Source organism: Chrysochloris asiatica, unplaced genomic scaffold (genome assembly GCF_000296735.1).
Source record: "Chrysochloris asiatica unplaced genomic scaffold, ChrAsi1.0 scaffold00552, whole genome shotgun sequence".
In the NCBI taxonomy this organism is placed as follows: domain Eukaryota; kingdom Metazoa; phylum Chordata; class Mammalia; order Afrosoricida; family Chrysochloridae; genus Chrysochloris; species Chrysochloris asiatica.
This window is the reverse complement of record NW_006409070.1, coordinates 282,292-297,499: the sequence shown is the minus strand read 5'-3', so window position 1 is coordinate 297,499 and position 15,208 is coordinate 282,292. Positions and strand designations below refer to the sequence as shown.

General features: G+C 38.6%; 2 protein-coding genes across 2 annotated transcripts in view; one reads left to right on the top strand and one right to left on the bottom strand.

Moving 5' to 3' along the window:
• Positions 1 to 1,024: 1,024 nt before the first annotated feature.
• Positions 1,025 to 1,687, top strand: LOC102810597 (protein FAM71C-like). Its single transcript, XM_006877666.1, has one exon. It carries the CDS (start codon positions 1,025 to 1,027, stop codon positions 1,685 to 1,687), a length of 663 nt encoding a protein of 220 aa, XP_006877728.1.
• A 6,156-nt stretch (positions 1,688 to 7,843) lies between these two features.
• Positions 7,844 to 15,208, bottom strand: part of LOC102842734 (ankyrin repeat and sterile alpha motif domain-containing protein 1B-like) — a 214,680-nt gene continuing 207,315 nt past the window's right edge. Inside the window, exons 9-11 of the mRNA XM_006877665.1 lie at positions 8,631 to 8,780; positions 8,428 to 8,507; positions 7,844 to 7,931 (exon numbers count right to left, since the gene is read on the bottom strand). Of these exons, the coding sequence (XP_006877727.1) occupies positions 7,844 to 7,931; positions 8,428 to 8,507; positions 8,631 to 8,780 (318 nt within the window). The remainder of the gene's footprint in view (positions 7,932 to 8,427; positions 8,508 to 8,630; positions 8,781 to 15,208) is intronic.

The window sequence follows — 15,208 nt, the reverse complement described above, 5'->3', positions numbered from 1 at the left end:
GTTCGAAACTACCAGCCGCTCTGTGGGAGAAAGATGAGGCTTTCTACTCCCATAAAGATTTACACCCTCGGAAACCCTGTAGAGGGTCGCTATGGGTCGGAACCGACTCGACAGCACTTAACAACAACAACAACAGATATATATAGATATAGATATTTAGAGAGAGAGAGAGATTGCTACAAGAAACACGGGTAAACATACTAACGTCTTTACCAACTTGTTCAATGTCTTTTATAAAGTAAATGTCTACAATTAGAAGTGCTAGGTAAAATAACATGTATATTTTTTAAAAGGAAAGTTAGCCTAACCCTTTTGGAAAGTAATCTTAATGTATTAAGATCCGGCCTTTTGGCCCATTTCCTAGGGCTGTATACGCGCAGTTTGGTGCTGCTTGGACTTGAGGCCTGGGAGTACACAATGTCCTTGCCCTGAGGCACCTCTTGGGTGACAGAGACAAAGGGGTGTGTGATGGCGACCTGTCACAATAGGTAGGAGAGGATAAAAGCAGCAACCAGAGGCAGGGAAGGGGATGCACAGTGGGAGGGAGACCAGAGGCTCAGGTTGTGTGGAATCAAAAGCAGAAGCAGCTGTGAACCAGTGGGTCCAGTTTGAGGTGAGGCCCCTCCCAAGCAAGCTCCCATATCTGCGCACCTCAACATCTAAGCATCACAGTATCTCCATACAGTAACATTTGTGCGTCCTGTCTTCTGCATACGCCGAAATCTTTGACCCAACTTCTGCCAACACCTACAAGACCAGATATTGCTCAACAGACATCTCTGTACATAGACAACCCCAAGCCCAAGGTGGGGCATGGTCTGGGTCCACATTAAAGATTGTCCCGGATATACAGTGAATGGTAATCAGTACCACCACAATATCATCAATTGCTCTGGGGCAAGAAAGGGGACTGCAGAGGCATAAGGCTCCCCATGTATCTATGAGACCAAGGGAACACCTAAGCCCTGTGAGATGTGATAAGGAAGGACGGCAGGAGCCCCAAGGGACTGCTGGTAAAATCGCCATGAGCAGTCAATGTGTTTCACCGTTTTACAAAGCTAAAAGCTGCTCTTCCATGGGCATGTTTAATATCTCCATGGGAAAACTGCAGCGACAACTCTACAAGGGAGAATATGCTATATTTGCATATGCGCCAATGTTTGAGAGTGACTTTATCCAGATCAGCAAAAAAGGAGAAGTGATGGATGTGCACAACCGTAGCCGAGTGGTGACAGTGGGCATTGTCTGCACCAGCCCTAGCCTCAAAGTGCCCGATGTCATGCTGCTGGCACAACCAACTGCAAACCAGGAGCAGCACACCACATGGGACTATGACACCAAGGAAAAACGCCACAAGTGTGCACAGACCTTGGAGTTAACAAGGCTGCTTCCCTTGAAGTTTGTAAAGATATCCATCCATAATGGTGAAAAACAACAGCTCCGCCTCAAGTTTGCCACAGGTCGCTCTTTTTACCTTCAGTTGTGTCCCCCTTCAGACAAAAGAGAAGATCTTTTTGTTTACTGGGAAGATCTCATTTACCTCCTGAAACCCCCAGTGGAGGCTTACAGCGGCACCCCGGCCATCCTAGCTGGGGACACAATGGACATACCTGTGTTTGAGACAGAGGACATAAGCGCAGTAGTAAGTCTTCAGAGAGACTCTAGAGGATGGGGCCAGGGCACATAGGAAAGCAGAAAAAGGCTGGTTCTGCAGAGCCTTCAGTGCCATCTGAGGCTCAACTGAAAATGCTTTGCATTTTGATGAGCTTAACCAAATGAGTCTCCTTTTGAATGCCTTGTCACATTAGGAAGGTACCCTAGTGTTTCTCCAAACTGTTCCTTAAGGTCGAATTTCAGAGAACCCTGAGCTGTCACCTTCTCTAGTCTCATATTTCAGGGTGTAAATAAAACCATCTAGAGCTCTGGTAGCGTAGTGGTTACGAATCGGGCTGCGAACCTTAAGGTCAGCAGTTCAAAACTACCAGCTGTTCCATGGGAGAAAGATGAGGGTTTCTGCTCCCGTAAAGATTCCCAGTCGCTATGGGTCAGTACTGACTCGATGGCACCTAACAACAACAGGGTCACTATGAGTTGAAACCAACTCCACCACGGCATATAACCACCCCCACCACAGCATCCTAACCATGAAATCTATTCTTAACACTTACTACCCCAACCCAGGCAGGCTGTTCTACTGTGGAATGTTTTTGACTATTATACAGTCCTTCAAGTCATAATGTCTCTTGTGACTGTGATGTATTGATTTCTGTATATACTAGTGGTAGTGCAGACACTCTGTGTGCAGATGCACCATTGCTTAGTACCTATTTATCCGATGTACTTTATCCAATATGCAATTGCTTTAGTAGCTAAAGTGTCAAATGTGCATACCCTTTGATCAGTGATTTCACTTACAGGACTCTGTTTTGCAGAAGTACTAACCTAAGTGTATGAAATGAAAGTACCTGAGGGTGATCTCCGGTCATCTTTAATAGTGTTCTCCCTGGCACTGGAACTGATCACCCAAAACTGGAATAAGCATTGTGAGGACACTGTAGCAAGGATTCCTTTTTAATGTGGGAGATTGGATTTGATGTATTCTAAGCTCTTGAGCTGTTCAGTTACACTAAGAAAGAAGCAGATCTTTCTGATCTCACTTTCTTCTCTACTTGTTTCTTCTCACCCTAGGCACATGCCATGGAGATTGGTGGAATGGGGGATCAAGAACAAGTCAGTATCAGGAGCCTCCACATGGATCCTGAGGTGTTTGGAGCCATGCCTTCTGGTTTTGCTGGAGAAGAAGAAATTCAACATACCTCCCATATAAACTATGCTCAAGAAAGCTCATATTCCTCCAGTCACACAACATATAGGGACTGACAAAGGAGCAGGAACAGGGATGGTGACAACGGGCCCCACAGCAGGCACTGTGGATGTGGTAACAAGTGAGTCTACAAACTCAGAGAGAAACACAGCATTTGCAGGAAGAGTCTTCATAGATGCAAAAGCAAGGAGAACCAGAAAGTCCATGTGGGTAATTTTAACATGTCCTCAGAGGGCCTAACATTGGTGGATCAAGTGCTGTAAGCATGTACTTACTCTTCCTCAGAGGGCACTTCCAGTCTCACCCAAGAGGGCAGCATTACTCTAGTGACTGCAGGCACTACCTTCAAGTCAGTTTCAAAACCAGGCAAAGGTCAGTAGGAAAACCCTCATCTCCACCTTGCAGAGTGAAAGCTATATGAATGAATGGATGGAAGCCGAAAGATCTCCCATTCCAAAGTAAAGAGCAGAGGGAAAGTAAGGAAATGGACTGAAGTCACAGAAGGCATTCCCAGCACTATTGTAGGACAAGGAAGAACAAGTTAACACCATTCTGATGCTTAGTCCATCAGAGAATCAATCGCGGTGAAAAAGAAGCCATCAGAGCAAAAAAGAAAAATAAAACTTCCTCCCAAACACAAAAACTTCAGCCTCAGAACCATCACAAAGGAGACTGCTATTTCAAAAACTGGGAAGGAGCCAACCTACAAGTAGTTCAGGGTCTTTAAATATGAGTTCCAATAGGATTGGCTGGTTGTTACAGAACCTTAAGACCTCCCTGCAGTAGAGACAGTAGTTCTAGAGATCCAGCAGGACTAACTCTTTTAGAAAAAAACTCAAAGTCCATCTACAGCACACGATGCAGCACCATCTCAGCTAAGACCGGAGGAGAGTAATATCATCCATTACAGCACACATCCATCAACTCGGATTTCTGCTGGCATATGCTCTATTAACAAGAAGAGAAGCAATAAAATTAACGACAATTTATGATCAGCCTCTGAACTACCTTTAATAACGTTCCCTTGTTATTTACGAGTTATTAAATGAATGAACGGATAACAAAATATTGAAAATTACTCTTATTTACCAAAGGGTCTTAACCATTCATGATTGTAAATTTAGAGCCAAAGCATAGTCTTCAAACACTTTCCAATATATACCCAAGGATACAAGGAAGGATATAGGAAGGGTGGTAAATATAAATGAAGTCAGGAAAATACCATACTATAAAAAAAACGACAAAAACAACCCAGGTTTGAGTGACAGTATTGCTACTCATTAGCTATGTGACCTTGACCTTGAATAAGCTGCTTCCTCCTTTAAATGATTACTGGAGAGATTATATAGCTGAAATGTCTGACACAATGCAATGAGAGTGATCACTATTGCTAAAAAACAAACAAATTTAATCATACTTTCTAGATAGGGTTCATGTCTACTTTCTCAAGTCTTGAGTTTCCTTCTAATTCTTTACTAGCTTAAATCTTAATTGATTTGAGATTGTACTTTAAAATTATACTGGGTATTTTTAAAACATTGCATTTATATTTGGATGTAGTTAACCCAAAGAAACCCAAAATATTCTGTACAAGGTCTATTTACAATAAATGTGTCAAGCCTTTTCAAAAATGAAAAGAATTGGTTTCTTGTTGAAACTTCAATAATCTGGTTACAGTGGAAGAATAAAACGTCATATAATATATTCATGAGTATGAACTCCAAACGGCCCATTATTTTATCCTGATTTGTACCAATTTAGAATTCTTGTGAGCAGAAGAACAGTCTAGATGAAACCTGAATATAGAATGGATTTATAATCTGGGCACAAACCAGAAAGAGGCAGTGTTTCATTCAGTTGTATACATGGCTACTTTGAGTTGAACCCAACTCCACAGCACCTAACAACAATACAGATTTTGAATAAAGAACAAAAGAATTTTAGAAGGGTAAGATCCACAGGCTAAGGGAGAATTCTGAGTCTGAGTTATAAAGGGATACATCACAGTTTTATAAGCCAGAACCAGAAATTACAGGTAATTTGGCTCCTGAGTAAATCTGTGTTCTTTCTATAATCTTCATGGTTTCAGAAGTTTATCACTATGCTTGAATGTAGAACATACACAATTTCTATAGCACTGGTGGTTGTTAACCTCAAGGTGAACAGTTCAATACTACCAACTGTTCCACAGAGGAGAGATGAAGTTTTCTACTCCTGTAAAGATTTACAGCCTTGGAAACCCTATTCAGGGTCACTATGAGTAGGAACCGACTCCAAGGCATACTATCACCACCACCACTCTAACTGCACTGGCCCCGAAGGCTCCTCCTATATCAACTACTAAGGCACACTGCTTTATCACTATATACATAGTGTTTATGGCTTAATGTGGAGTCCTGGTTATAAGATAAGTACCTACTAACTACAAGGTTGATGGTTCAAACCCACCAGCTGCCCCTCAGAAACACCATTCAGGGTCGCTATGAGTCAGAACATACTTGATAGCACAACAACAACAACATGTCCTAGCCTGGTGCTGTAGGATAAGCACTGGACTACTAACTGCAAGGTCAGTAATTCAAGCACCCCTGCGGCTCCTTTGGAAACCTATACAGAGTTGCTATGAGTTCCACACCAGGACTCCTGACTATGAAAAATATATACCTATGAATGCTAAAGGAAAGCCCATCTGCACTAGTAACTCACACTCACACATTAGAATCTATGTAGTGAGAACTTTAGTAAAAGAAATAGTTATGTCCCCTTCCTGGCTTGTTAAATCGAATTCAGTAAAAAAGGATACTGAAGAACAAATTTATAGAGTCAATGCATTAAAGTAAAATTCCAATAAGAATACCTTTAAAAATTAGCCTGATAACTGTAAAATATAAACGTAAAAAGCAAGCCATCATGTCAGCTGAGAGTATTAATGTAATAAAGAATTTATTCTGCCATATATTACAAGGAAAATATCAAAGCCAAGTCATAAAGTTTTAAAAAGTAAGAAAACATACACACAAAGAAAAACCATAAGTAAATTCAAGATGAGCGGAATGGGAGTTATTGTTGTCTGCAAAGTCATTGGAAAACTAGATACCAACAAATAAAAAACATATATATAAAGTCATATTCAAGAGATTTTAAAGGAATTCTAGATGAGAGGAAATAAACAAAAGATATAAAAAATTCCCAACTGGTAGTTGAAATTTCTTAGCTCTCAAACTACACATTTACAAACATGCATATATACAAAGTAAGACAGAAGGTAAAGATTTAGAGTACGAAACACTTTGTGACAAAACTACTAAATTGTTGTTGTTAAGTGCTGTCAAGTCGGTTCTGACCCATAGCGACCCTGTATAGGGTTTCCAAGGAGCGACTGGTGAGCTTGAACCACCAGCTTTGTAGTTCAAAGCAACCTTGCAGTCCAGCAAATTAACCTACAGAGCCATACCAGGACCACAATATCTAAGGAACCAATATATTTTATTGAAGCAATACCAATCTTTATAGAAAAATTACCAAAAGACAAAATATATAATTTTCATTCTTTACAATTATAAAAAGTTATTACCAAGCAAGTAAAATGCAAAATATAAACAAAATAACAATATACGTTAAAAAGGTAAAGTAAATTTTAATAAGGTGGTGGAGAATCAGATATCGCCATATTACTGATGGCATTTTGAAAAGCAGAGTGATCTAAAATTAAATTTTTATTTAATTTCAATATATTTTTCCAAAAATTTTAAATTCAAGGCAAAATACAAAGTAATGACTTTTAAAAATAATTTTTACAAAAATGTTAATTTATAGGAAATTTTTAAAAATTATTGATAAACTATTAAGTGGACTCCTGGCATGGCACTGAAGAATCAGCACTGGACGGTGAACCACAGGTCAGCAGCTCAAACCCACCACCTGATCTTATGAAACCCTATATAGAAACCTTATAGGGTGGCTATGAGTGAGAACTGACTTGACAGCACTTAACACCAACAACATTAATTATTGTTATAATAACATAAGACCTGTTATGTTATTACATAGAATATGTAATAACATAAGACCTATTATACATATTCACCCATGAAAATTTCAGGCAAAAATCTATGTGCAAAAATTGTAAGAGAAAAACTAAAACTCTAGAATATACACATTTGTTTATTGATTCATCCAACCATAATTCTGAATATATGTCAGAAGCAATGTAAATACCATAGATGTGGAGCAAATAGATATGGCCCCCTGGTGTGGAGCTGTGGGTTAAAAGCTGGACTGCAAAATCAGTTTGAACTACAAGGTCGGCAGTTCAAATTTACAACTGTTCCTTAGAAACCCTATACATGGTCACTATGGATCAGAACCAATTCAATAGCACTTAACAGCAACAACAGCAAGGATCACATATATATAAATAATTTCATAAAGGTTAGGAAAACTTTCTTAAGAGTCCTAGGAATAATCCATTCACAGTTAGTATATACGAAGAAAGAATCCTGGAAGCGTCGTGGTTATGAGTCGGGCTGCTAGCCTCCAGGTGAGCAATTTGAAACTACCAGCCATTCCACAAGGAAAAGATGAGGTTTTCTGCTCCTGTAAAGATTTATAGCCTCAGAAACCCTATGCAGGGTCACTATGAGTCGGAACCAACTCCATGGCACACCACTACCACTTAAAAAAGATTGTTGTTTTTCAAGTAGAATATTCTAATTGGATTATTCTATTTAGCTTTCCACAATTAATACTAGACTCTGAGTGGTATCATCAAATTACCATAGAGACATAGGAAAAATGTGATAGGACCATAGGCACCAACTGCTTGATATTTGTTGCAAAAGAGAAAAATATATTTGTTGAGATGTAAAATAGTGAACAATTAGCATGAATTTTCATTTCTCATCATAAGCGCTTGTTTTCACCCATGCACTATGTTGTGGATTACTACCACGCTGTCCTTTGCATTCTGTTTCTTTGCATCTTTGTAGAGGGTTATTTCCACTGCAACCTCAGATTTTCTCAACGCCGCTTAAAAGCGCTTCCTCCTCTCTGAAATTCTTCTACGGGTTTATGACCCATAACACACAATAGGTATTTGAAGATGAGCCTACAGAATTAAAAGTGACTTTAATGAACAGTGTAAGGGTTTCAAAGTTGTTCTCAACCTTTTAGTGTTCTGGTCTCACTTCTTATTTGTATTATACAATCCATAGTGGTATACAGTATTCTGCAACATCTCTATTATGCCAAGAAAAGTTTAGTGATGTGCTTTTTAAAGAGTCCTAGTATGCCATCTTTAAACTCAACCTTTACTTCATTTTTAAATGATTATTTAATTTTATATAGCATTTCTTAAAACGATACCTTTCCAGATCATAAATATTAGAACCTCAAATTTAAGTCTTTTAGAACTAGCATCATAACCAAAATAAGAGAATCATATAAAAATTATGTGATTTCTATGTTTGCATCTTTTTGCTAAGTGCCATTGAGTCGATTCCGACTCATAGTGACCCTGATAGAGTTTCCTAGGAGTGGCTGGTGAGCTTGAACCGCCGACCTTGTGGTTCAAAGAGACCTTGCAATTCAGTGCATTAACCCACCGCGCCACCCCAGGACTCCGTGTTTGCATACGCACACTCATGTATTCCAAATCATATGTCATTGTTAACTCAGCCTGCAGCTGGAAAAAAATTACAAAGTGAACACGATACTAATTGAATTTCTAGGGAACAAAAAGATTTACTTTAAAACATGGGCAACTATTTTTAGGTTTTATTATACTTTAATAAAAGCAAACCTTTACCTGTGCAAGAATGGGGAAACCAAGGTTCCTACATCCATTACAAGGAGTTAATGCTTCCCAAAGTCCTGAGGGCCCACAAGTGTTTTCATCATCATCATCTTCTTCTTCTTCCACTTCTCCTGGTGACAAATTTATTGTAGATGAAGTTCTCTGAAATTAAATTTATATTATACCAATATATTATATCAATTATTTAGATATCTTAGCACAAATTAAATTACATCAATTGCTTGTGATATATATTAGCAGACAAGAGTCAGCTTACTTCTATAACTATGTTCCTGTACAAAGGACTTTCAGAACTGTGACCAAATTATGACAGAGACATGAAAAATGTGATGGCATCTCCAATATGCATATGTCAGTTTAAGTTGAAAGTGAAGGAACATAAAATATGAAATTCATTAAAAAAAAAAAAAAAAAAAACAGGATATGATAATTGTTGTTGTTAAGTGCTGCTGAGTTGGTTCCAGCTCATACCCACCCTGTCTAGGGTTCCTGAGACACAGCTGGTGGGTTTGAACTGGTGACCTTGTAGTTTGCAGTCCAGTGCTGATCTTACAGTGTTACACCAGGATAGAGTAACATTTCTGTTGTTGTTAAGTGCCATGGGGTTGTTTTCAACTCACAGCAAGCCTATCTGTATAGGGTTTTTGAGGAGCCATTGGAGAGTGTGAACCACCAACCTTGTGGTTCAAACCGATCTTACATGTCAAGTACTTATCCTACAGAGCCACACCAGGATTCCAGATTTGATAATAACCACCCCCACCTCCACCCCAAAAAAAGTCTGGATAGCAGAAAATAAGAAAAATCTTATAATTCATCAAGAACTCATGAAGACTAAATATGCAGTTAAAAGAATATAAAAAAATTTCTTTCTACTGAAATAGGAATTGGTAGAGATACCATTTTTTTTTTTAATGTTACAAATGCATAAGATTTCATATAGTACATGTGACCGGGGCACTCACTACTTTTAAAATTCATAGTGGATCTTCCATGTTGAACATCTACATTTACTTTCATTACCTCCAAAATCTCAATAACAACAGTAAATCATTTACTTAATTTTTTTTTTAATGATCAAAGAGAACAAGATAGGTAGGTATAAAAAAATACTTAAAGAGAAATGGGTTATTACTTGAGTTGGCAAACTTGAAAAAAAATGGAGACCAAAATGTCTACAAGAAAGACACCAAACAGCAGACCATATCATGATTCAACATTTCAAGGAATTATAGAGACTGGCTACTTGTGAAAGTGTGGGTGAAGGTGGGGCGGAACGAATGTGGAAACTCTAGACAAGGAGCAGTTAGGCCCTAAACTCATTGCCTTCGTCACCCACTTAGGAATGAAACTATCACTACCTGGCAAGAAATAAAAGGTTTATTTTCTGGAGAAGTTGAAGCAAAGGGATTAGGAACTGAAGAATCTATGCACAAATAGAGTGTCTTCCCATATTTGCCTTAGACAACATGGTGGCCAGGTTGATATATCCCAAGTAAGAGACTAGAATATTCCTCTCTGCAGAATTTGACCTCCCAAGAAATAAAGGACTAAAAGAGTCCCCCAGATATCAGGATACATACCTTAGCCCTATTGTGAAGTCCATCCTTCACACCACCTTTCAACATGCTACATTAAAACTGTTTCTAATGTTTTTAGTAAGATACAAGTCAGTACTCAGGATCTCTAACTACTTGAAGAAAATCTCTAAATATACAGAAAGAGTTATAAATAATATCCTCAGAGACAGAGTAAATGTTACAGCCATGAAAAAAGAACAAAATGCTACAAAATAAATGCATATATAAAAATCCCATGAAAGAGTTGAAAAATAAACCTGAGGAAACTTCACAGAAGAAAAAACAAAAGGATGAAAAGAAAACTAGAAGATTTCAAACCAAGATGTCCAACACCTGAAAAAGAGGATTTGCAGAAATTAAAATAGACAAGAGATGGGAGAAAATTATCCAAAGATATGGTAAAAGAACATTTGCCAGAATTGAAGAAAAATGCCAAACCCACAGAGCCTTCAGAAAAAAAAGAAAAAGAAAAATCTACATATACAAGTAAAAAAAGATCTAGTAATGCAGAGGGGTTAAGCTTTGGACTGCTAACCACAAGGTTAGTTCAAATCTATCTATAGTTCCACAGAAGAAAGATGAGGTTTTTCTGCTTCATAAAGATTTTCCATCTCAGAAACCCTACGTGGTTGTTCTGCTAATTTGTATTGAGCCAATGACAAGAGGTTATATAAAAGTAAACAGAAAAGGAAGAGATTGCCTAAAGATATGTGATCAAATGTTTAACACAACACCCTAGATTATGATTACTGTAGTACAGATATTAAACATAATTGATTGCAAGTAGCAATCGCCCCCAAAAAGTTGTTGTTTAAAAAAATGGAGTAAGATTTTCTTCTAATTCTTACTTCAAAATATTTGCTTTTCTGCATTTACATCATAATTTTCCCTTTATCAGTTCTCAAGCCCTAAAAAAAAAGATGAAATCAAATCTTTCCCCAAGCAATTACTACACATAAGATACGATAATAATACTATTTGCATAGCACTGTGGCACCATTGCCACAGCATTGTCTGTTGTTTATTCTTTTCATTCACAAAGTCATCTTTTGAGACGAACACTATTATTTTCTTCATTGTGTTTTTGTTGTTAGGTGGTGTCCAACTCACAAGGATACTGTGTACAATGGAAGGACAAACTACCCAGCTGTGTGTCAGTCATAGAATCCTTGCTATGTTTGAGTCTACTGTAGACAGTGTGTCAGTCCATCTTGTTAAGGTTCTTCCTCTTTTTCATTGGCCCTCTACTTTATCAAGCATGATGTCCTTCTCCAGGGACTGGTCGCTCCTGATAACATAGAAAAAGTACTTAAGACTAATAAGCTCACTGTTAAAAAAAAAAAAAAAATGGCACCAACAATCTCTCCCACAGCACTTTGGCCATCGGGGTGGCCACAAAGAATTCAGATACCATCATCACAGTTAAAGGGTTTATTAGGGAAATCAACACCTTACAATTCAGGAGCAAAAATACTGAGCTGTGAGTCCCTCCAGTCAAGACAGCCTCTCCTTAGCGATGTCCAGAGACAGGCCTCTCTCTCTGGTCCTCTGCCCCTTGACCTGGCCTCTGTTCTGCTTCAGCAATCTTACAAAGCTCTTTTAGAGCTGCTGACATATGCCCAAAGGACATTTCACTATGAATGTCTCAGCCCAAAAGCACTAAGTTTTAGCTTCATAGGTATGCAAACTTAGCTCTTTCAATTAAGTGCCTGCAGGCACTCCACACTGCAAGTAAACCTCCTGCCCAAAGTCATTCAGCTTTCCTTATTCTGGGGGCTGGGAAACCCACTCCTCTGGCTGTTGGTTCTGCTGCTGCTACTCCTCTGCCAGTCTTTCAGTTTCACAGCTTTCTGTCCTAGAGTCGAGTAGGTTCAATGCACAAAGATCTCGGGATCCAGACACACTCTAATCCTAGCTCTTCTATTTTGATGGTAGTGCAATACAAAATGAGCCCTTCTTATTTTATACCCAGCAAGAGTACTTGTATGGCACAGTACGATAAGCACTTGGGTGGCTAACCGCAAGGTTGGACATTCAAACCCATCAGCATCTTCTTGAGAATTCTAAATAAGGTAGCAATGAGTCGGAACTGATTCAGTAGCACTAAGTAACAAGAAGATGGAAAACAGACCAATCACAATTAGTTCTGTTAGCAATCATTCATAACTGAATCATATAATCTATCAGTACCTTCCTCCACCTTCTCTTGCCCAGACCCATCATAAAAAGGTAGTTTGGTGGGAGGTACTAAGACCTGGCTAGAAAAGACATCTGAAATACTTCACACACTATCCTTGCTTGTAAGGGGCATTCCAGCTGTACTTCCAAGGCAGCTTCTCTTAGTCTATAGTAGGTTCATATTTTTCACCAAAAATGTAATTCAATGGCATCAATTCTTCTTTGAACTTCCTTATTCATTGTCCAGCTTTCACACATATATAAGGTGACTGAAAACACAATGACTTGAGTCATGTGCATCTTAAGCCTAAAAGGGGCATCTTTGCTTTTTAACAGGGTATGGAGGTCTCTTGCAGCAAATTTACCCAGTGCAATATATCATTTGATTTCTTGAATGATGCTTTCATGGGCATTGTTTGTGGATCTAAGTAAAATGAACCTTTGACATCTTTAAACTTTCCTCCATTTATCATAGTGTTTCTTATTAATCCAGTTGTTAAGATTTTTGTTTTCTTTATGTTGAGGTGTAGTCCATACTGAAGGTTATAGTCTTTGATCTTCATCAGTTAACGCTTCATGTCTTCTTTGCTTCCATCAAGCAAGGCTGTATTTATGCATATCACAGGTTTTTAATGACTCTTCCTCCCATCCTGATGCTACATTCTTCAGATAATCCAGTCTTGTCCAGTGCAGGGCAGCTAATTATTTATTATGGCTCTTTTAGCCAAATTTCTCTGATCCATGATATATTATAAATCCTAGCCTCTATGTCTGTGATAATGGACCCATTTTGAAATTCCTTGCTCAGGAGTAAAGATTCAGGTGGGACTGTAAGATAAGCACTGAACCAAAAGGTCGGTTTTAACTGCAAGGTGGGTGGTTCAAACATACCAGTCACTTCTTGGAAACGCTATACAGGGTGGCTGTAAGTCGGAATCAACTTGAAGGCACTTAACAAGAAGGAGGAATAAAAATTACAGTGGAACTAAGGATTAAGTATACCCCCTCTTATTAGAGAGTGTGACTCATTCACCACCCTTAATTTCCCTTGGGGCAAGGTCTGACTTCAATTTATAAGAGTGCTTTGGACAAGTTTGCTCTCTTGCCCTGAATCTTGTATCTGGCTCATGATGTCTGACCTCCAGTTCAGGCAACTTTCAGCCCCATCACCTGACCTGATTCAACAGTTCCCACAATCTTGTGCATCAACAGCCTGTTGACTGACCTGCCAATTTGGGTTCCTCAGCTTCTGACAGTACGTGAGTGGGATGATTCCACCAGACTGATCTCTCAACTACAGATTTGGAACTTGCCAATCTCTACAATTGTGTGAGCCATTTCCTTTTAAAACTGTTAGTTTTGTAAGATGTTGGAACATGTTGCAGAACTTCAGGACTTGAGGGAAAGAAGAAGTGGTGATTTATTATCAAGAATTATGGAGTAGTATGTTGTTAAATTGCTGTTAAGTGCCTAGAACCAGTTATGACCCATGGCAACCGTGTATAGGGTTTCCAAGGAGCAGCTGGTGAGCTTGAATCACCGACACGGAGGTTCAAATAGACTTTTCAGTCCAGTGCATTAACCCACAGAGCCACACCAGGAGTCCTTGGAGTGGTATAGCATGTCGGAAAAAGTCAAACCATTGTGATTTCTTTAACATCCAACTCATAGAAACCAGCCTTGTGATGATCTAAGAGAAATTATTTATGAATTCAGCATGCAGATTGAATAAGCATAGTGAAAGGATACAACCAAACATACTTTTTCTAATTTTAAAGTATTCCCTTGTTTGGTTTCAATGACTACCACTTGGTCTATGTACAAGTTCCCCATGAGGGCGATTAAGTGGTCTGGAACCCTCATTTTTCACAATGTTATTATTCACACAGTCAGATACCTTTGCATACTCTATAAAACATCTCTCTGGCATTCTCTGCTTTCAGACAAGATCCATCTGGCGTCAGCAATGACATCCCTCATTCTATGTTCTCTTTGGAATCCAGCTTGAATTTCTGGCAGTACCCTTTACTGCTGCAACTGTTTTTGAAGGATCTTTAGCAAAATTTTACTTGTGCTATTCATGATAATGTTCAATAATTTCCACATTCTGTTGGATCACCTTTCTTTGGAATGGGCACACATAGAGAAATCTTCCAAACAGAGAGAAAGCTGTCTTCCAAATTTCGTGGCGTAGACAAGTGAAAACTTCCAGTGCTGCATCCATTTGTGAAAACATCTCTACTGGTATTCTGTGTACTCCTGGCCCTTGATTTTCACCACTGCCTTTAGTGCAGCTTGGACTGTGTTCTTCAACTTCAATACTATTGGTTCTTGATTACATGGTACCTCCTGAAGCAGTTGAACATCAATCAATGCTTTTGAGTACAGGATTCCTTCCCACTTTTGTTGAAGCTTCCTGGGTCGTTCAAGATCTTCCCCATAAAATCCTTCATTATTTCACTTTAAGACTTGAATTTTTCCTTCAGTTCTTTCAACTTCAGAAATGCTGAGTGTATTTTTTACTTTTGATTTTCTAATTCCAAGTCTTTGCACATTTCATTATAATGCCTCATCTTCTCAAGCTACCTTTTGAAAATTTCTGTTCAGCTCTTTTACTTCATCATTTCTTCTATTCACTATAGGTTCTCTCTGTTCAAGAGCAAGTTGCAGAGTCTCTTCAAACATCCAATTTGGTCTTTTCTTTCTTTCCTGTCTTTTTTTTTTTTAAGGTTTTTATTATGAATTGAGTGAAAGTTTACAGGGCATACTATTGAATCTTATGAATCTTATCCCCATCTCCTTTCACCAGAC

Coding starts and splice junctions, on each gene's coding strand:
- LOC102810597 (XM_006877666.1), top strand. CDS start 1,025: ATGAGCAGTCAATGTGTTTCACCGTTTTACAAAGCTAAAAGCTGCTCT.